Source organism: Paramormyrops kingsleyae, chromosome 3 (genome assembly GCF_048594095.1).
Source record: "Paramormyrops kingsleyae isolate MSU_618 chromosome 3, PKINGS_0.4, whole genome shotgun sequence".
NCBI lineage: Eukaryota > Metazoa > Chordata > Actinopteri > Osteoglossiformes > Mormyridae > Paramormyrops > Paramormyrops kingsleyae.
The window spans coordinates 42526824-42549271 of NC_132799.1; the positions used below are offsets into that span (position 1 = coordinate 42526824).

At 47.6% G+C, this 22448-nt stretch overlaps 1 protein-coding gene across 14 annotated transcripts in view; it reads right to left on the reverse strand.

The window, feature by feature from the left end:
* Positions 1 to 230: 230 nt before the first annotated feature.
* LOC140588323 (homeodomain-interacting protein kinase 2-like) overlaps positions 231 to 22448 on the reverse strand; it is a 60538-nt gene continuing 38320 nt past the window's right edge. For 7 of the 14 annotated variants that reach the window (XM_072710333.1, XM_072710338.1, XM_072710339.1 and 4 more), the window contains 10 exons: positions 21322 to 21506; positions 20752 to 20914; positions 14277 to 14484; positions 13762 to 13883; positions 8396 to 8526; positions 7511 to 7690; positions 4468 to 4800; positions 3803 to 4047; positions 2321 to 2481; positions 231 to 1923 (listed from right to left, as the gene is read on the reverse strand). In XM_072710333.1, coding sequence (XP_072566434.1) covers positions 1486 to 1923; positions 2321 to 2481; positions 3803 to 4047; positions 4468 to 4800; positions 7511 to 7690; positions 8396 to 8526; positions 13762 to 13883; positions 14277 to 14484; positions 20752 to 20914; positions 21322 to 21506 — 2166 coding nt within the window. In that variant the 3' untranslated portion in view covers positions 231 to 1485. The remainder of the gene's footprint in view (positions 1924 to 2320; positions 2482 to 3802; positions 4048 to 4467; positions 4801 to 7510; positions 7691 to 8395; positions 8527 to 13761; positions 13884 to 14276; positions 14485 to 20751; positions 20915 to 21321; positions 21507 to 22448) is intronic. The other 7 variants (XM_072710340.1, XM_072710341.1, XM_072710329.1 and 4 more) reach the window with 7 other exon arrangements.

Sequence of the window (22448 nt, forward strand, 5' to 3'; positions counted from 1 at the left end):
AACCCCTCTGTGTCACCCTCAATGCCACGCCCATCCATTCTGATACAGCACCATTCCTACAAAAACGCTCCAGGCTCCTCACTCCAGCCCACCCTGAAGCACCTTCAGTGTCCCTAGTGGGGAAAGACCCCCCAAGACCCCCCCCCCTAACTTCCCTGCACTCCTCACCCACTGTGCATCGGCATACAAATTTGTTCTTTTTTTTCTTGTTAGAATAATAATAATCTATTATTATCATAGTTGTTATTATACGCACCCTCTTTATGAACATCTAAAATGCTGTTTCCTCACTGCTTGTTGCTCCAACATTAGATGAGGTTAGCTGAGGCCGACAGTTACTCTACATCCAGAGTATATATACACATATACACATGACTTTGGTTCAGTACCTAACATAAATATTCACTTCAGGTTATGGTCAGACACACAGATGCAAGGAACCTAATCATATGCCAGACAGCTAAGCGGTCGGCTCGTGAAGCTAGGTAAAGCAAGATGGGAGGAAGTCATGGCTGGGTCAGGTTCTCCGCAGGCATCGGGCTGAGGATCCGTCTCTCAGACGAGCCTCTGTTGGTTGTAGAGGTTCCAGAGTAGTAAACTTTAAACCACGTCACATATACTTGTAAGGCACTATGAGGAAACAATGCTAAAACCTAAGACTAAGCCTGGTCAGGGCTGCACCAAGGTGCTAAAGGTGTCAGACTACACACACATGCACACTCGTAAAACACGTACATGTTCACTCACACATGCACGCACGCACACACACACACGACCACGTAGTACATGCCTATGTTCTCATAACCACTGTGCAATTACATTGAGAGAAGACTAACATAACTACAGGTATCTAAATTCTTCACAAAATGAAAGGATGCAGACTGCTACATTCTAAAAAGCTCCTCCCCACCCCCCCACCAACGTAAAAATAAACAAACCTATGTTTTTCCCAGAAGTGAATAAAAAGGGGGGGGGGGAGAGCAAAAAAAAAATCTATAAACACACTAGCAGAATCTGTCAGTCACACGCCGTTGCACTTCCAGTGGGACTCCAGCTGATCACTCATGGGGTTGGGGGGGAGGATTTTGGAAAAGGTTAAGTCAGTTCAAGGCCATCCTTAGTTTGCCAGCATTGAGCAGCAGGGAGCCTCCTCTCTCCCCCCCTGGGGGATTGTATCCGGCGAGAGAGTCCTCGGAGGAGGCCTGTACTTCTCATCTGTTTTTATTAGGCTCCAAGGCGCTTTTGGAAGGAGGGAAGTGGACAGGGAATAGAATCTGAGAACGATGCCGTATGGCCATGGACAGGCAGAGAGGCCTACAGGAAATATGGCAGAACAGCTTTAAAAGAAAAATCCTAACGGTACCCCCCTTCCCCCATGTGGTCATCTCTGTCACTGTCTTCAAGTGTGCTGGAGTTCTTCTCTGCAGGGAGAGGAGCAGGGCTTTGGGGGGCTGAGCAGCAGGGTGTCAGGCTCCAGTGTTGGGTCTAGAGGTACGGGTACTGGTTCACCTTGGTGGGGCTCAGGGGGTATCCAGTGTAGACGGCAGAGCCGGGAGACGCGCTGATGTAGGTCTGGTGGGTGAACTGGGCTTGGTACTGGCCATGGTGGAGGGTGGGTGAGGGCAGTACACGGTGGCCCATGCCTACGGGCACCATGCCCGCAGGGTATGCGCCGTGCTGGACAGCATGCCGGGCTGAGCCCTGGGGACCCACCAGGTGGGCCACAGCACCACTGGACCCCAGGGCAGCAGGGGCAGCATATGTGTACAAGTGAGGCTGGCCAGGCAGGTGCACGGCACCCGCGCGGGAGGGGCTGCTCTGGTGGAAGGAGTAGGGGGCCTGGGCCGACAGGGTGGGTGCGATGTAGGCCTGCTGTCGCCGGGGGGCAGAGCCACACTCAGCCATCATGTGTTGCTGTGCCTGCTGGGGGGGGGGGGGCAGAGATGTGTTGCACACTGAATTCTGCTTTCCTATTTTAAATTTCTTTTTATTAACACAACATTTTGTATTAAACAAGTTTATTCATAAACACACACAGACAGTAGTTTTTCATTGGCCCTCAGTAGTGCTATTAAGTCTCATTCCCACACCATTTGAACAGATAATGAAAACAATAGTCTAATAAAAATATTCTTACTTGCAGATTCCTAAGAACAAAGATCCAGCACAAAGAGGGGGATTTGTGCAGTGGGATGTTTCCAGCACAGGGGGATTGCTATTACTAGGGGGACTTTTTGCAGACAATGTTGCTATTTCATGTTACGTCCATATTGTTGTATAGGGACCTAATTGCTCATTCATACACATGGCCCAGTCTCACCTGGCTGAGGTTGAGGGGTTGCTGCTGGAAGTGGTGTGGCCCAGGGCGCTGCTGCCGTAAAGGCCCACCACCGGTCACGCTTCCAGAAGAGGAGCCACCACTAGCTGCTGCCCCATTGGTGGATTTGAATTTGTAAGCAGAGCCCTGGTGTGTAGCTGTTTCTGCAAAACAAGAAATAAGTTAAGTTAATTTAGCGCATACTTACACTTGGCCCGTTTGCTTCATACTGTGCCCGATTGCATGACTGTACCCCCTCCACACTCCCCCATTGGCATGACGGTCACATAGCAATTAATGTTCTAGGCCCAAGCACGCTTTCTTCATTGTCGTCAACTTTTTGTGTTGAAGAAACCATAGAAAGAAAAGTGCCACTGCACAGCACAATGATGCTTATGATTATTATCCTTATTTTACGGCTTATTTGGAGTCGTTTTGGGCACGATGGCACATGGCCCTCTTACGGATTTATAGAATATGCCATGCAGCGATTTTCATTTAGTCACGCTGCATGTATAAGAAGAGTCTCATTCATCCATCTACCCATTCTCTGGAACCACTTATCCTGTTCAGGGTTGCGGGGGGTCCGGAGCCTATCTCGGACGCTACGAGTGCAAGGCAGGGAACAACCCAGGATGGGGCATCAATCCATCACAGGACATATTCACATACCATGCACTCACCTACACACACCTACGGGCAATTGGGTAACTCCAATTAGCCTCAGCATGTTTTTGGACTGAGGGGGGAAACCAGAGTACCCAGAGGAATCCCCTCGATGACATGGGGAAAACATGCAAACTCTACACACGGAACCCTGGCAGAGACACAAACCCAAATCCCACAGGTGTGAGGTGACAGTGCTAACCACTACACCACCATACCCAAGACAGTCTCATATTTTATGAAATCTCAAGAGATTTTGGGTGTTGCATCCAGTTGTTCTTGGATACATTCATCTGCCCAAAATTCCAGCAAACACTGCAACATTGCTGGAATGTTTGTTTGTCGCCAATTAATCCGTTCCTTTCGGGTCCAGTTCACATGCAGTGTAAACTGTGCAGTGGCATCATTGACATCATGTCTGTGTTCATATTTGGGCACGGTTAGCAATCACACTAGGCGTACTGCGCCCCACTCCAGCTGAAACTTGCCCCAGCCCACCTCTTCAAGCAGGCCGGGGCATGGTACAGAATGATCATACTAGTCAAACGAACTGTACTTTGGCATTCAAACATGCTTGGGCGTGGTACAGTTCTCCTAGTATGAGCACACCCTTAGTCACTGCATGATGCAGTTCGGCCAGCTGATCTTTTCTATTTGAAAACTTACAATTATACTCAATCAGCAAAGCTCCTTCTGGAACCTGAATGTGTAATTCCTGGCTACCGGCATAAAACACCAACCCAGGGGCCCCGTTTAATGCAAGCAATCCTGTGCTGCCCCCCTCCCCAACTGCCCTCCCATCAGGCCCCAGGGCTTCACCTGGCAGCAGACGCTCGCACTGGGCCAGTGACTCAGACTGGCTCTTGAGGGGCGGGACGATGATGGTACGGGGATTGCCGTTGCAGCAGTTGTCCAGCGGGGCACCTTTGGAGTCGAGGCTGTTGCCGTTGGTCGGCTGGGCCTCCACAGCGTACGGGCTGCTGCTGCTGCTTGAGGAGTCCGAGACAGGGGAGTCATGCACTGTCACACAGCTGATGACGTTCTTCCTCTGCTTAGACATTGTGCTGGAGGGAGAAAAGGAGGCAACCAGGTCAGGCAGGCATGATATGGCAGGTAATCCGCAGACAAGCTGGAAGGGCTTGCATGGGGTGGGCGTGGCAATCCATCCAGCAGAATCAATCGCAGCCTACCATCGCTGTCTGTCACACACTGGAAGTGTTGCAACTGTGAAAGCAAGCTCCCCAGAAGCCTCAATGACTATATCAAAAAGAAGGAATCATCCAATGATATTCTGATATGACCCATGCAAGCAGACTGCACTGTGTAGCTTAGAAAAAAAAAAAAAAAAAGGTGAGGTCTGGAGAAAGACAAATGTTTTATATATGGCCCCCACAGAGAAGACTTTTATGAGTTTATTTTTAAAATTGGAAATATGGCTCTCAGATTCAGAATCACAGAAGCCTTTGCTGGAGTTGTTCTCTGACCTGGAAGTGTCCTGCTTCTGGTCATCCTCCTCGTCAGTGTCGCTGCTGATGGTGATGATGCTGACGGTGGGGCTGGGCGTATCGGGGATGACTATGGTCTGGCGTGGGGGTAGGGCTTGGGCCACGGGCGGGGCAGCTGGATGCTGCTGATGATCCTGCGTGCTACTGGTTGCCGAATTTCCCCAGCTACTGCAGGCCAGTGACGGGCCGCAGCCTGCGGGTGGGCCATTCTGGAGCATGGCACAGCGGGGTGGCGTATTCTCCTTAACACGCTTGGAGCGCTGGGGTGAGGGCAATGCCTGCGAGGACGTCACCTCATACGCTGACGCGTTCCTGCGGGGATAGGGCAACAGAAAACCACAACAAAGGAGAAATTAAATTTTTTTATTTACGTTGAGACACTATACCAGATTATCTATGCTCTCATAACTGCAAACCTGAGTATTTATGCCAACTCCTAAGACAGTATAATAGTATTTATACCACTAAAGGCACTTTTCATCTGCACCAGGTATCATACTTTTGGTACAGTAGTGTTGATGGTTTCCCTTTTCCATTGGCTTCTGGACAAGTTCCAGTACCAAAAGTTCCAGTACCAAAAGTACCAAACCGGGGGGGTACTTTTTTGGTACTTTGAGGTGGGACGTGTTCATCGTTGACTGGTTATGTCAATTGCCTGCTGCTGAAAATACAAATTGTCATCTTGGAAAAAAGTTATAAACTATATAAATGAAGCAAAAAAAGTAAGTTCAAAAGAAATACATTTCTCAAGGGATTTAAACTCCAATGATGAAAATGAATACGATTGGCTCAGAATGTGCATGGAGAGCTCATGCAAAAGCAGCGGTGGTAAACTTTAAACTGATTTTTAAACATAAATTATATAATCCTGAATACAGGGCTAGACATAAGCCGCGGCACCGCGGCCAATGGCCGTCGTGCCTTTCAAAATTGGCCGCACGCCTCCTCAAAATTGAAGTACCTTACGGCCAAGATTGGCCTGCCTTTAATGTTTGTCTGGCCGTATGCCCCCTTTTTTTACCGAAAGTAACGTTCATTACACAAAAGACTTGCGCACGACAGGGTCCACTTTACCTCGTCAACAATCGATGCATCTGTACTGAACCCGAACCCAACCTTCGATACGAGAAACGAGGTCGACCCGCACATCTCGTAATTCCCAACTACTGAATGAACCGCAATGAATTCTGGACTAATACGATCATGTGTTCGTCGCATGATTGGCTGGTACGGTATGTATCGTCCAGCCTACTATGGAGCCACAGCAATGACAATGGTGCATCATCGGGGGTTACGTTTTTTGATTGGAAAAGCCATCCGACGGTTTCCGAATAACAGATAGGTGTCCTCTTCGGTAATCATCGTGTAGTTGTCGTCTGCTGCTTATGCTGTCACCATGCCTCGCAAAGATCGAGAACGTAAAAGAAAGCAAGCTGAACTCGCGGCTACTGCCGCAAAATATTGCAAATTATCTACTTCGTTCAGGTAAGTGTCAGATGGTGTTGTAAAAAAACATTTGCCGAGGCAGAGCAGATTTGACTCAGAGAAGTACCAAGCTCTGCTGGGAGGATATAGGACTGGTAGCGTGCAGTGTGCAAAAAACGAACGTCAAGTCAATTGTCATGTACACTAAAAGAATACGGGTGTTCTGAGCAAACAAATACAAAAATATTGACGGCTCCTTTATTGTTGGATTTTGTTTTTTGAAATAAAGCTATATATATATCTATAAATATATATACTGTATATATTCTGTCTCAAATCGAAGGTCGTATTGCGTAGGTTGTCTAAACTTGGTAATTACAGTAATTGGTAATTAGTGACTCAGTATTGGCCCAATGCCTTTTTGGAAAGTTTCTGCTTTTTTGAAAATAAAAAAATGCATCCTTTATGGAAATAAAATTCCTCCACAAGGCCCGAGGTGTCCTATGAAATTTAAGTAAATGAAAAAAACATTTTTTCAAATTAAAATTTTTAATTTGTCAATGACTTCACAAAAAACAATACCACTGCACACTAGCTAATTTACTCCAGATTTTGGCCTTGTGCCCAGGCTTAATGGCCTTGTGCCCTAGAAAAAATATGAATAGCCAAGGCCAAAGTGGCTGTGCCCTCCTAAATCCTTATGTCTAGCCCTGTGAATAGGAACAATTACATTTACATTGCTTGCTAAAATTTATTTCCTGTGACAAAGTCAAAATGTTTTGTGAAACTAACCCCCCCACACTATAATGTCTGGACAGTATGATTTCATACCAGCTCACTCGGTCCTTGCGATGTAAAATTTGCATGTGAAGTACATGCAAAGCTGGTATTATCACACATCACCCAGCCTTATAATATACTATAGCCATTACTCTAATTCAGCACAAAATACCCTGCCTTGTGTTGTGATGTTATTCAACTGCAATACAAATTTTTACACCAGTAGAAAACCAACATCTTGAAGCACAGTACATTTGGTACTTTTCTGAGGTAGCAAAAGTACGGCACCTGGTGCAGTGGAACAGTACCTTAAGGCAATACACAAGGGTGTTTATGCTGCCTCTTGAGATAGTATACCAGAGTATATATACCACTGAGGCAATATACAAGACTATTTTTGCTCCCTCTTGGGAGAGTATATCAGAGTATTTACATTACCACTAAGAAGGGAATACACAAAGTATTTATACTACTGAACTACTAAATAATAATTACTGCTACTGACTGATAGCCCTGGATGATAGCCCTGGATGTTTGATGTGCTCAATTTTCTGTGCAGAGTGAAATCATGAGGAGGGAAGGATCAGAGAGATCCTCCCTCCTCATGCTCCTCCCTCCTCATCCTCTCACTCGATATGACAGCGTGCTCTGCTGCTACAGCAAGCAAGAACAAATTATGTTAATTTATCAGGGTACAGAAGTGCAGTTTAAGAACCTCTCTTTGGCAGTGTGGGAAGCAGCAGTCAGGTAGCCTAGCTGAATACCTCTGAAAACCTTCCAAGGTCCAGCTGTGTAAAAGGAAACACGGCACCCTCACCTGGCCGTAGACTGGTGCTGTTTATTTTTCTTTGAAGAGGAAATGCTGGTTGGTTGCTGTCGCATCACATGGGCAACACCGACATTCAGGGGTTGACTGGAGGGGAGGGTCACATGACCCGGGAGCAAGGCCGGCTGCTGCATTATGGGATTGTAGTGACTACTGTGTGGATGGGAGTTCCTGTAATGCAACAGTGTGGACATTGGAAATGCTGTAATGTCAAACTTATCCTACATCAGGTTTCAACTTTTACTTTTAATATGCAAAACAGGAAGCATATTGTGATGAATATGGTGAATGGACTAGTAATATTATCTGCTGGCTATGGGCACACTGTAGCCCCAACCTGTATCAGCTCTGTAAAGATATTCAGCCAGTGAAGCATTCTGTGGTTGAAACAAAATGCCCTCTCCAGAGGTAAAAAAAAAATCTAAATCCTATTGTACACAGTAACCACAAGGTGGCAGTGCAGAGAACTTTAGCCTCAGATTCAGAGAGTATCCAAAACAAATGAGGTTTCAGGCTGTCTTTCTGGGATCAAAGCTGGTCAGGAGGAGATATATATATCACACATACATACATTTTTAGGATATTCTAGCTGATTATACCAAAGCATTGTATATGATGTGCAGGTTTATTTTTTTCCCACTCGTCCGGCTATTTCCTGAGGTAATTTAGGTTAAAAAATCAAGGGTCTGACATCTTCCCCCTCTTATCTGAATTCAATCCTGGTTGTTGATTAGTACTCTCTCCATCACAAGGGGGCTAAAGGGAAATGTGATGCATGTGCTGCACCCCCGTGATGTCTATCTCTTTCCCTGCTTCTCCTCTTGCCCCCCCCCCCCCCTTCCCTTTGTGCAAGCTGACCCGCGGGCAGGCTCCTACCTCCAGCCTGCCAGCGGCTGCGCGGTCGCCATGGCATCAGGGATGATGGTGGCATGCGGCACCGAGGGGTGGGCCAGCTGCTGCCACGCTGGGGGGAGGAGGATCTGCTGCGTACCGCTGGGCCAGGGCTGCTGTGTGTGGCGGGGTGGGGAATAGACAGAGGTAAAGGAGGAAGGGAGAAAGGGGAAAGAAGAAGACAGAGATAAGAAGGATAAGGAAAAAAGGATAAAGAGCCAGAAAGCAAAACATAGTGGGGGGGAGGCAACAGGGAGGGGAAGAGAGAAACAATAGACTGTGATGATTACTGTATGGAGTCTCACAGCAGGACTGCTGACAACGGCAGCCATCATTACTGCACAGAGTACAGACACAGGGCACACCGACACCTACACACAGGCCGTGAGTGTGCAACACCTGTGGGAGGGAGTGCCTGCCTACCCGCTTGCCGGCAGTGAAGCTAACCCCCTTCCCCTCCAAGAAAGCCTCAGATCCCAGGATCCACTACTGTCACACCAACCTACGGCCAGGTCAGTATGACCATGTTCTAACATCTCACAGCAGCACTAATTGTTAGCTGCTCCAGGTTCTGCTAATGGATTGCTCCCGAGGTGTGACTGTTCCCCTTGTCGCCACAGAGGGGACTCTAGCCTCATGCACTCTTTATGCGAGTGGACCTGCAACCATGGTCTGTTCTGGAGATGAGCTGGTGTTTGCTGGGCTGCGTGGTCTCTTTGGAGATCGCTAGAGCTGAAATTAAGGGGAAAACACACAGCTGCCAAACAGATGGCAGTCTTTAAATCTGGGGCCAGGTAAAGAGGGAAGCTCAGCTCAGCTTGCCTCATAATTACTTTACTGAAGTAAACAATCTCATGGTAAGTTATCTGGTTCAAGCAACCAAAATGGTGTCTTTAAAACTTGCAAAAACATGTGTACTTACAATCCAAAGAAATCAAGTGGATCCATGTGAGCCTGGAGGGGGGAGAAGTGGCTAGGTTTTGGGGGGATGCGACACTCAGAACCAGCACTTACTGATCTCAGGTTTCCAAGTTATCTGGGCTCCTGCTTGTTTAAGTGGCCTGCTTGTAATCCAGAGTGGGGCATTTAGCTCTCCTCTGCCCTAAGCCATCACTATGGCAACCCCTCCCTCCCATCTGGTGAAGGTGGGGGACACTTTGTCACCATGGGCTGAGGAAGTCCTCTAGATGCCCCCTTCTAGTGTTTATCCATTTTCTGCATTCTGGGCCATGATAAAGCCTTGGTCTGAGCTGGGCCCCCTTCCCAGGCCACATCAGCCTCAGCAGGACTGGGCGATCAGACAAGAGCCTGGACTGCAGCATCAGTGCAGGCCACTGTGGGCCAGACACCATGGGGATGAGTGGGCTAACACATACCAGTAGATGGGGCAACCCAAGTCCTTTTCTAACCCCCCAACTCATACGAAAAGCTGTGCCCTCTAAGGGTCAGTTTATACTCCACGTGTGCAATATGTGTGCTTACGCATGCTATTGCTATGCTAGCAGTGTTGCTGCTCATACCTATATGTGTAGTTTACATCAAAATTGAAGATTAAAAGTTATGTCCACCAGGGGCAGCACGAGAGGACCCATCTTTGTCAGCTCCTTCGTTTCTGGTCTAATTTGTTTGCATGAGGTTGTGGTATGAAACGTTTTACACTTGCCACCTCCACAGTGAGTTGCTAATTCTGTAAGTACTGCTGCAGCATTCTCTACATTCTACCCACTGTGCCACATATTGGTACTTTGCTCTGTCATATTGTTGTACTATCTCATGTTAAATGTTGCTAGATATATCATAGTAGTTAGTATTTTGTACTTGCTGTTATGGCTGCACGATATTGGAAAAAATCAATTTTTCTGATAAATATTGCAATATTTATAAAGCAAAAAGGAGTTCAAAATAAATCAATTTCTTACAAACACATATATGACTGATTTAAACAACAAGGATTAAAATGATAGGCTCAGAAAAGTGCATGCAGAGCTCAGGCAAAAGCAGTGGCGGCAAGCTTTATACTAATTTTAAACAAATACCAGATATACTTGAAAAAGAATTATCATTAAAATCGCAAAACATGCTAAGTTTTGTTTTCTGTAACAGAATATAAATGTTCTAGTGACACAGAAAACCCCCACTCTTAGCAAATTTTATCACCAAGATTTTTAAATCCCAGAACTATTTGAAAAACATCGCTTACAAAAATAACTTAAACCGCAGTATAATGTACATACAGTATGAAGGTATGCAAAAGCCTGATCTCAACCCAACTGTGAGAATTGCATGTGCATAACTTCCAATGTCAATATTAATATATCACCCAGCCCTACTTAGTATTATTTGTACTGTAACTCTGCATCTTGTTAATTGTCTGGAATCTGTGGAGAAGTCATTCAAGTAAGAATTTCACTGTACTTTGTACATGAGACACTGCTTTCCTAGCTCAGACTGAATTTGGAAGCAGAAGAAACTTAAACTAACATAAAATTTTGAAGACACTGCACACAAGGCAGTATAGTGCTTGGAATTTTTTTCTCTTGCCTCTGAAAATATTCAGTTTTCAATATTTTCTGGCCACTCAATCTTAAAAAAAAATTAGATGGAACTTAAATACTAACTGTACCCTATATGAACGAATAGTCCCGTGACAAAAGGTGACCATACCTCCCCCAAGATTTTTGGGGCTACTTCATTTTGCAAATGCATAGCATTAATTCTACATGCACATGGAATGAACACAGAATATGCATGGCAGCCACAATGCATGAGCATTGAGTATAAACTGGCCCTCAAGCAACAGATTTACCACATTTGTTTTTCTTGTCATACAGACCTCCCAGTAATAGTATGGACTAGGACACTTGAGGCCTGATTCTTAGAGAAGCCTGCACTGAGCTTAATTTTTTTTTTTTTTTTTTTTTAAATGTGTCCTGTCCGACAGCTTTCGCAAGCAGAATAATGGTCTGAATGCACTGCTGTGTCAGACATATTTGCTTTACCATGAGGGGCTCTATAAACTCTGTATAGGCCCTTCATGTTGGTCAATATCTTTTTATTTGTATATTTATTTGATCTTATTTAATACATGTAAAATATTCCAGTTGCCGTGCTGCCCGGAAGGGAGTGATAGATTAGGAAAATGAGTGAAGAAAAGGGGTAGGGAGAGAAATGAAAGAGAAAGAAGGAAAGAGAGGAGAAAAAAAAACAAAAAAACACGAACAAAGGCACAGAGAGGCTAAGAAATTAACACATAAGGCAAAAAAAAAAAAAAAAACGCATTTGAAATACAACCAAAAAAGGATAAATACAAAGACACAACCAGAAATAAAGAAAATAAAACAGATATACAGACATACAGAATTGCAGCATGTGCTTGGAAGGGAGCGTGGAGGTGTATTTGCATGTGTGTTCATCTGTTTGGGGGAGGTGTTTGAACATGTATGCGTGTGTTGGGTGCGTGTGAATTTCTCCATGGAATGCCCTTGATAGCGAGGGTGGGGGGCCGCAACCACACCCCACAGGAACCAGAGGCCGGCGGAGACAGGCCCAGGAGACCCAAGGCGTCCGCAGCCCCCCATGAGCACAGAAGAGCCAAGGCCCCACGTCCCCACGACATCCGGGTCCCCACCCCAGCAGGAGGAGGAGGGAGGTCCCAGACGCAGCCCCCGCAGCCAAAAGGGCACAAGCCCCAGAGAACCATAGGCAACAGGCAGCCGACCCCGCGAGGGTGACGGCCGCTCCCGCACGGGCCAGGGCCAGGGCCCGAGCCCCCCCCAGGCCACCACCCGGGGAGAAGGGACAGCAACCATGCCAAGGAGGCAGCCGCGCCCAGGAAGGAGCAGCTAGCCTCGGACCCAGGCCCACACCGCCCACGCAGACACCTCGCAGACACACCTCTCAGCCATACACATAGACCATACACCCACTCACACAACATACACAGACACATACACAGAGACCAAAAGACATAAGCCCATCCACTCCGGACCGCCCTCCACCATGCATGGGAACGGACGCCACCCCCCAGCGCCAGCCGCAACCCCAGGGCGCCGCCAGCCAGACGACTACCCGAGTGCCCCCCCACCATCGCGGGCAGGGAGCAGGGGTGTAGGAAGACCCGCCCACTCTCCTCCCCCACGCACCTGTGTGAGAGGTGAAGTGTTGGATGCATGTGTTGGTGATTGTGAGTGTATGTGGTGTACGGGATGAGTATGACTGTTGAGAAACTTAAGATGGTTTTAAAATTGACGGGGGAAGCGAGGAGGAGTGCTGCTTGCAAACAGCTCTCCTCCCCATCACCCCCCCCCCCCCCCGCCAGGACCCTCAATGTATATGGTGTAAGTAAAATTGAGGGGCTGGCAGCAGTGAAGAGGTGAGTGAGACCACCTCAGCGGCCCCACCCACCAACCTCTGAGTAGTGCCCCCACCCCCCAAGGCCCTGTGTGTATACTGATATGTGATGACTAAAGTGCAATTAAAACAAGGGGAGGCAGAGGGCCGCACAGCACAGCGAGTAAGGCCATGTGGATGGCCCCCTCACTGCGTGCGCGGCACATCCCCACCCCGAGATCCTACATGTGTGCGTGGCATGTTATGTGAGTGCACTGAACTTAATTTAAAAAGGTACTTTCAGCTGAATGTGTTGTTAATGTATCAGCACATGGTTTTTAATTATTCAGTCAGCCAGTATTTTTTATGGAGGATGTACATAAACTTTAGGCAGGAGTGAGACATCTTAATCATTAACTTTTACTTCAGAAAAAAATCCATTTAGCTTTTTAGGAACTCAAGAAATATCAAGTGCTTGTTCTCAACCAGATTATAATTAGAATAAGAAGCCAAGAGCATTGATTAGCTGGAGATAAGAGTAATCAAAAACAACAACAAAAAAAACATTGTTCTGGGATGGGTAGACATGTGTGGAATGTTCCAGAAGGAGGAAACCCTGTGAAGGGTAAGGGGGAGGGAAATGATAGCTTTGAGGAACTGCTGTCGACCTAAATGACTTTAACCACTGGGTACCTCCCAAGCTACAGGTGATAATGATCAGAGCCCAGTACAGACAGCTTTACTGCCTGCCAGTTCTGGCTGGGGGTCTGGATGTTAACAGACACCAAATGAAGCTGTATTAAACTTTACAGCTATGGCCATATTTACTACTAATGAGCCGATAAGGTAACAGAGAGATAAACAAAAGCACCAGAATACATAGGATTGACCCTGGCAGGGCTGAAGGGGATGTGACATTCATCTGGCAGGTGTGACTCATTTCACCTCTGATAATAATCTCTGAATGGGATTAAAGGTACTCGCAGTAGTCTCCATGGCACCTCTTACATTGCACCTCTTACCTGGGTCAGGAGGCTGGGCTGGATCTGCAGGGGCTGGGCTCCAGGGGCCTGGGTCACTATGGGAATGGCACTCTCCATGTGCACAGAGTAGCCGCTGTGCTTGGACGGCGAGGCCTGGAGACCTGGGGGCAGAGAGGAAGCCCAGTGTCATGTGAGCACTGAGTCAGATGACGCCAGGTTGGACATATGACGACCGGCCCGTCAAAAGCACCCACAGGGGATTGACCCGCCTGTGTCAGAATGCGACACAGAATGGTATGCCATCCAACATTATCCCAGAAACTCATGCTAAACTTGTTCCAACTCCACTCCAGCATGAAAACAATGCCTGGAATGTTACGGAAAATGCCTCGGGGGGCTGAAAATAGATTAAGGCTTTTAGGAGAGCAGCCGTCCACCTGGCCCCCTGTGGGTTTGCATCACCAAAGGAATGAGGGCTTAGCGTGTGCACAGACTCACAGACACATCCATCGGACCACTCTCCACAAAGAGCCACCCAGCGCAGGACAGCTTACCTTGGAAGCCGGGGGGGCAAACAATGAGGGCTTGCTGAAAGGGGTCAGGCCGGGCAGCACACAGCTGGGAGGAGCCTGGGGGCAAGGTCACGCCTCTCTGGGCCACAGCTGGTGGCTGGCAGAGTGTAGATTGGTAGTTTAGTAGGGAGACATCAGCATTGGCAAGGGACAGGGTGGCACTGGTGGAGGGGGTAGTGAGGCTGGTGGCCTAAAGGAACAGCAGCAGCAGACAAGGGGCACATTTAACAATAATCCAATGATACCCAAAGGTGGCCATGAGAGCACTTACTTCAGACAGCATGAAATGGTCATTTGCCTGTCAGCACTTATGGTAAAATGTACCACTGAACACTGTACTGTGAAATGTGTGAAAACGAAATAATAGATGCTCAAAATACTCCACTGAGAACTGCATGTGTAAAGGTAATCAAACAGCTGTCACAGTGCAGTGCTATTAATGTAATGAAAGAGGGAAGAAGGAAGCGATGGGAAGGCAGAAGGAGAAAGACACTGGCAGAAGCTTCTCCTTTAATGCGCCAGAAGCAAGAGTGCATTGTCATGGGCGTAAATTTCATTCAACAGTAGGGGCGGACAATAAATGCCTTTTTCTCATGAGCAATTTTTGAAGGGGACACAAATAATACAGTCAAATTGTACTTATAAAGATATGTCCCCACAATGAAAAACTTTGCTTCTATCATTATTATTGTAGCATGGAGACTGTGTCATTATGGTTATTTTCAAAGTTTTTCTCAGGTTCAATGACAAAGCAGATTTTTCTTCAAAACTATTTATTGCATTGTTTGTTATGTTGTCTACAGTCAAGCCATCAATATACAATAAAATTTAAACATGACTGTTTAAATGCATAATAGATATTGATTAAACAAAAAAAATACAGTGGGGTCAGTTCGGACGTAGCACAGTGCTCATTTAGTAAATGCACAGCTAAACAATATGCTAATTGTGGCCGTTTATGTTAAGTTAACATTATGCCAAGTCGTCACAAATAAAACAATGCATGGGAAACGGCTTTGGCGTGTTAGTTGCAGTACACTATGCAACAAGCTATTGTAAACAAGCTAACGTTAACTAGATAAGTAATATTTTAATCGTTAATATAGCAGATTCGTGGAAAATTACATCGGTAATCAGCATTTTTGCCGCAACTAATTTATGAATGAGTCTGCATCAACTACATTAAAGAGAATCGCTTTATTTAAAGTGAATAAAATACCCTACTTACTGGAGTTCAACATTAATTGAGCTGCAGCCACACACCTGATTCGTGTGTGTAGAGAAGGTGAGATGACCTGGGAAAGCAGGCAGTTGGCCAATCCACTGTGAGGAAGGGGAGGGGGAATTTCTAAATGCATTTTTTGCGTTTGTTTTTTTTTCTACTTACAGAATTATTTTAGGTATACATACATATATTTTTCACAATAGATTTTTTTTTTTTTATAATTTTTTTTGGGGGGACAACCCTCGGATAGGGGGGGGACATGTCCCCTCCGTCCCCCCCGGGATTTACGCCCATGTGCATTGTAATAACAAGCCAGCCAGAACTGGGAACATGTGAGGTGAGGTGGGGGCTGCTACCTGCTTGTGCGTAACCTCGATAGGACTAGCATGCCAAGGGGGTCAAAAAAAAAAGGGGCAGGAGTGGCAAAGCAAGGGATCATGGGGAGAAAACACACACACACGGGTTACAGAGGGATGCTGAGGTCAGCCCACAGTGTAAACAGGACTGATGATACTTGGGGTCATTCACACACACACACACACACTAACAGAGCTAATAAACCCCTGACATGTGAGTGTGTTTTTTTTCCTTTTCACAAAAGCAATCTGCTGGCACTGCCTCTTCATTTGCTGGGGTGGGTGCAGGGACACACATGCAGAGAGCATTAATCAATATGCCACTGCAGCCTTCATCAAGCAAAATAAACATCAAAGCCCAGCAACCACTGATGGGGGGTAAAAAGAATAATGTTTCAACTCCACAAACATCCATAGAATCAATCACTTCCACAGGCTTCTGTGCTTTCCATAGACCATGGAACCTGCAGGCCATGGTAAAAGATTTAAAGAAAATACCAATCCATTCAGGCCAAAACTCAAGGCAGAGCTGCAGTATACCAAGGTCAGGCTATTTACACCCCTGTATAAACACTTTCTTCAAACAGACTCCACTCTTCAGAAGTGCAATAAGTTGTTAACTGTAGTGATTGTTGATGTGGGCCATATCGTTGCACTGAGTGTAACTTTTGCCATGGTTGTCATGAGCCTTGATCTAGATCACTATATCACTATAACAGGGGTATTCAACTAATATTTAAAGAGGTCCAGTTAGAGAGAATTTTTTTAAAGAAAGGTCCAGAAGATCATAACTATTTAGTGTGATATATATTTAAGTAGCCTATTAGTTGTATCAACATTGCAAGTAATCAATACCTGACTGTCAAATCAAATTCAGTGCAATTCAAAAACTTTTTGACAATATTTATTGTCACGTGACATAAACTGAACATATACACTCACCTAAAGGATTATTAGGAACACCATACTAATACGGTGTTTGACCCCCTTTCACCTTCAGAACTGCCTTAATTCTACGTGGCATTGATTCAACAAGGTGCTGAAAGCATTCTTTAGAAATGTTGGCCCATATTGATAGGATAGCATCTTGCAGTTGATGGAGATTTGTGGGATGCACATCCGGGGCACGAAGCTCCCGTTCCACCACATCCCAAAGATGCTCTATTGGGTTGAGATCTGGTGACTGTGGGGGCCATTTTAGTACAGTTAACTCATTGTCATGTTCAAGAAACCAATTTGAAATGATTCGAGCTTTGTGACATAGTGCATTATCCTGCTGGAAGTAGCCATCAGAGGATGGGTACATGGTGGTCATAAAGGGATGGACATGGTCAGAAACAATGCTCAGGTAGGCCGTGGCATTTAAACGATGCCCAATTGGCACTAAGGGGCCTAAAGTGTGCCAAGAAAACATCCCCCACACCATTACACCACCACCACCAGCCTGCACAGTGGTAACAAGGCATGATGGATCCATGTTCTCATTCTGTTTACGCCAAATTCTGACTCTACCATTTGAATGTCTCAACAGAAATCGAGACTCATCAGACCAGGCAACATTTTTCCAGTCTTCAACTGTCCAATTTTGGTGAGCTCGTGCAAATTGTAGCCTCTTTTTCCTATTTGTAGTGGAGATGAGTGGTACCCGGTGGGGTCTTCTGCTGTTGTAGCCCATCCGCCTCAAGGTTGTGCGTGTTGTGGCTTCACAAATGCTTTGCTGCATACCTCGGTTGTAACGAGTGGTTATTTCAGTCAAAGTTGCTCTTCTATCAGCTTGAATCAGTCGGCCCATTCTCCTCTGACCTCTAGCATCAACAAGGCATTTTCGCCCACAGGACTGCCGCATACTGGATGTTTTTCCCTTTGCACACCATTCTTTGTAAACCCTAGAAATGGTTGTGCGTGAAAATCCCAGTAACTGAGCAGATTGTGAAATACTCAGACCGGCCCTTCTGGCATCAACAACCATGCCACGCTCAAAATTGCTTAAATCACCTTTCTTCCCCATTCTGACATTCAGTTTGGAGTTCAGGAGATTGTCTTGACCAGGACCACACCCCTAAATGCATAGAAGCAACTGCCATGTGATTGGTTGATTAGATAATTGCATTAATGAGAAATTGAACAGGTGTTCCTAATAATCCTTTAGGTGAGTGTATGTATGACTGTGACTATATGATATGTGTCACGTTCAGCTCCGAATGCTCCTCGTGTGTGCCACGCCCCCTCATTACCTCATGTCGAACCATGATTGTTCTCACCTGTTGCCTGTTCTGTTTACCTAGTCTCTTGTATTTAGTCCACGTCTTGAGTAGTTTTCCCCAGATCTGTCATCGTCAATTCCCATGTGTGAGTTTCCATCTTGTTCGTTTGCCTCCCAATAAACCCCGTTTTGTCTGTCAACCTGGCTGCCCTCACCTCTCTCACTGGCTCGTCTACTCGCACCGTGACAGAATGACAGATCTCCCGAACAACGCAACGCAGCAGGGCGAGGACCTCTGGCTCGTCCTGCTGCATGAGGTCGCGTTTTGGGGAGAGCAGCCGGAGATCAAGGAGGACCCCACGCTGTTCGGCTTGGTCAAACGGAGCCAGGAGCTCCTCCAGGGAGTAAACCCTCGGAGAGAGGAGCGCAACATGGCGGAAGTGCGCTCCCTCCTGCAGCAGCTCGTCCTCTGGGTAAGGGAGAAGCGGCTCCAGCCCCTCGCCTGTGCCGATGCGACCCCGCTGCCTCCTACCAGTTCTGGACGGCAAAAAGAAGATGGAGGCGTATCACTACCCGCCGGCGCGCCTGGGTGAAGGCGGGATACGCGCTGTTAGGGACGCTATTCCCCGGGTCCCGAGAGCCCTTAAAGGGGCAGCGCCTAGTCGCTCGGCGCCCCTACTGACGCCCGTGCCGGACCTGCCGGCCACGCCACCTACTGCTGCTGCCAATCTGCCCGTGGCACCGCCTGCTGCTGCCGCCGATCTGCCCGCGGCACCGCCTGCTGCTGCCGCCGATCTGCCCGCGGCACCGCCTGCTGCGGCCACCGTTCTGCCCGCGGTACCGCCTGCTGCTGTTGCTGCCGTGCTGCCCGCGGCACCGCCTGCTGCTGTTGCTGCCGTGCTGCCAGCAGCACCGCCTGACCCGCCTGTCCTGCCTGTCTCGCCTATTCTGCCTGCAGTTGCCACCGCTCTGCCTGCGGCACTGGCCGAGGTGGCCGCGGATGTGCCCCCTGCTGGCCGTGTGATGGCGGCGCCCGCCGAGGCGCCCCCTACTGGCCGCGTGATGGCGGCGCCCACCGAGGCGCCCCCTACTGGCCGCGTGATGGCGGCGCCGCCGAGGCGCCCCCTACTAGCCGCGTGATGGGGGCGACGGGCTCGGGTCCCACCCGCCCTGCCCCCTGGCTCGCCCGTTCGGCCCCTGGCTGTGGCTAGGTGGCTGCCTGCGGGTCCTCCGGCTCGGGGTCGGCGGTCTCCGCCGGGTCCCCCCCTGGTCCCTCGGGGCCGGTCCTCGGCCGCTGCTCCGGCTCCATGTCGATCACCTCCGGGCCCCCCTGCTTCGGCGGGGCTCCGGCTGCGCCGTTGCCTGCCGCGGCTTCCCCCTCCTGCCTGCCTTCGTCGGTGTTCCCTCCTGTTCCCTCCGTCTCTCCCTCGTCCCGTTCCCTCGGTCCCTGTGTGGTCCCCTCCTGCTCCCACCTCCCCTGCGGCCCCTCCGGCCACTGCCCGTCGCCCGCCTGGGCTCCCTCGGGCTCCCCTTTGTCCCCCTTCCGTTCCTATCTGGTCTCCCCTGTCGGCTCCTCCTCCTTTTCTTCCGCCTGTGTTTGCTCCTTGTCCCTTTGTTCCTCCTCTGTGCACTCCTGGCCCCTTTGTGTCGCCTGTGGGTGTTCCCTCTGTGTCTCCCTTCTCTGTCTGCTTGTCCGCGTTTCCTGTGCTTTGTCGGGTCTTGTCCTTCTTCTCGTCCCTGTTTCTGTTTTGTGTCTCGGTCCTGTTTCCAGTGTCCCGTTGATGTTTTGCTTTTGTTTTCCAGGTTTTGGGCCCCTGATCTCGTCCGTCGCCTCCCCTCGGGCGCGCCCAGTGTGCACACCTTTGGGGGGGGTTATGTCACGTTCAGCTCCGAATGCTCCTCGTGTGTGCCACGCCCCCTCATTACCTCATGTCGAACCCTGATTGTTCTCACCTGTTGCCTGTTCTGTTTACCTAGTCTCTTGTATTTAGTCCACGTCTCGAGTAGTTTTCCCCAGATCTGTCATCGTCAATTCCCATGTGTGAGTTTCCGTCTTGTTCGTTTGCCTCCAGATAAACCCCGTTTTGTCTGTCAACCTGGCTGCTCTTGCCTCTCTCACCGGCTCGTCTACTCGCACCGTGACAATATGTATGATGTTCTCTCATTTACTAAGTAAAAGTGGGGCTGCATTTCAAAATAAGAGAAAATAAATAAAACGTGAAAATAGTTCATGTTTAAATAAAGTGCTTAACTTCAGAAAAATAAAATAAAAGGAGGAAAGTTTGAATTTCCCCTTTTTCTCATATCGTCTTAAAGTAGTCGGAGTAACAACGCAAATGGAATGACAAGCCATTTCAGGCGAAACGGTGCATTTTACATTTCATTTCAAATAAAACGCGGGGTTGCAAACTTCGGCCCCCTGGTAAAATGAGGCCTTACATCATTTATGTAAAATGATCGGCACAAAAGCTTATGGGACCAAGAACTGTAAAATATGAAATTTACTGATGAAAGGTTTCTTTTTGACAAAAGAGTAAGATACATACTGACAAGGTTTACGACAAATGACACGATTGTGCTAGTCCTCATTGCTGAGAACAGGGTTCTACAGGAGATGGTCCAGTATGCGCTAGGTTGGGTCAGGGCAGGCAGGGAATGGCGTGTGGGACTGACCTGGCTATGCACTGTGCTAAGCTGGCTGTTGAACGTCATGGTGAGATTTGTGGAGGTCCCGGGGGCCACATGAGAGATAAAGGGGGTCTTGCTCTGGTTGACTGCATCATACATGCTGACTCGTCGCTTGCAGATGTCCATGTTCTGGAAGCAGGATTTAACGCTGGATGAGGGGGAAGGGGTGAGGGGAAGAAGATAAAAATCAGATGAGAAGCTGAGAGATCGGGATGAACATTACATTACCCATCCTTAACCAGTCATGCCTATAAGGACTTAACAGAATTATGTGAAAAAGGGGAAACATAAAAGGGAATTAGAGTGATCCTGCCATTTTCATCACATCTTGTATATTCTGCTTTAATCTACTTTAACAATTTGAAGATTTACAGATGGATGTGTTTGTCTTCTGTGACCATCATCACAAGGCTCAGACATTTTCCACAGTTCAGCAACCATCTGATTTATTGGAACTTTCCTAAACAGACTTTTCTGAAGGCTACAGTAGAGGACATGGTTGTACTGGGAGAACAGCTAAACGTCCTGCTTAGCAGAGCCTCTAGCTTGACCTACCGAGTGCTGTGGGGGAAGTCGAGCAGGTGTGTCATGGTGACGAAAGGGTGGTTCAGTGTCTCAATGGGGGTGATCCTCTTGTCTGCATCTATGGTCAGCATCTTGGTCAGAAGGTCGATGAATTCCCGCCGGTCAGACTTCTCTGCCAACATGTCGTTACCTTCCAGGTCAGTCACCATATTAACCTGTGAGAAGCCATGGGAGGAGCCACTGAGTGACCAAGTCATGTCCCCCCCTTCAGAGAGGCTTGGAGAGATCCATGTATTCAGTCATTGCTGTGTCCTGTAATGTACAAGCAAAGAGCTCCTTACAAACCAGGACAGACTACATAGAAACCAGCAATCTAGTTACTTAAGGAATGTCCTATCAGATAAAAAAAAAAAAAAAAAAAAAATGTTAAAAAAGCTGGTGTCGGACTGTGTCCAATAATTTCTGAAATGGTTCATCCGTCAAACATTCACAAACAATTTATCACAATTAATATTATTCATAACATTAATCACTGATGTACCACTAAGTGCTGGAGAGGAAAGCAAAAATGTGTGTGTGTGTGTGTGTGTGTATGTGGGGGGGGGGGGGGTTGGGGGGGGTATACAGCACAGTCCATGGGCCACGTCTGAGGTCCGAGGGAGAAAGGCATGCCTGTCACTGGGAATTTCACACTGACAGGCGGTCCCAGATTCCTCGACGGCTCTTATCTGCAGCTGTCTCCCATCCACTATCTGATGCGCTTCCAGTCATGGCCTCACACCTTATTTACAATCCCCACCCCCAGTTAGTCTACCCCCCCAGCCCATTTCCCACCTTTATGTCATGTGATAAAAGTCACAGGACGTGGGTACAGGTCACTACTGTCTATGGTGGAGTACAGTGCTGACAGTAAGTGGGAGATGCATGTCATTCCAGATTAATATGCCCCACACATACTAATGTGCAGGAGTCCTCAGAAGCCATCATTTATCATATTATTTCTCAGCATCTGACATTAATGACTGTACATCTTTTTTAAGCAAAATAAGAACCTCAAATAATAAACAATTCATAATTAAGCTTCACATTGATAACACACAGATCCTCCCAAAAAGGGATTTCAGCTGGAGTCTCAGTGCATCTCCTGAGGGCCACTG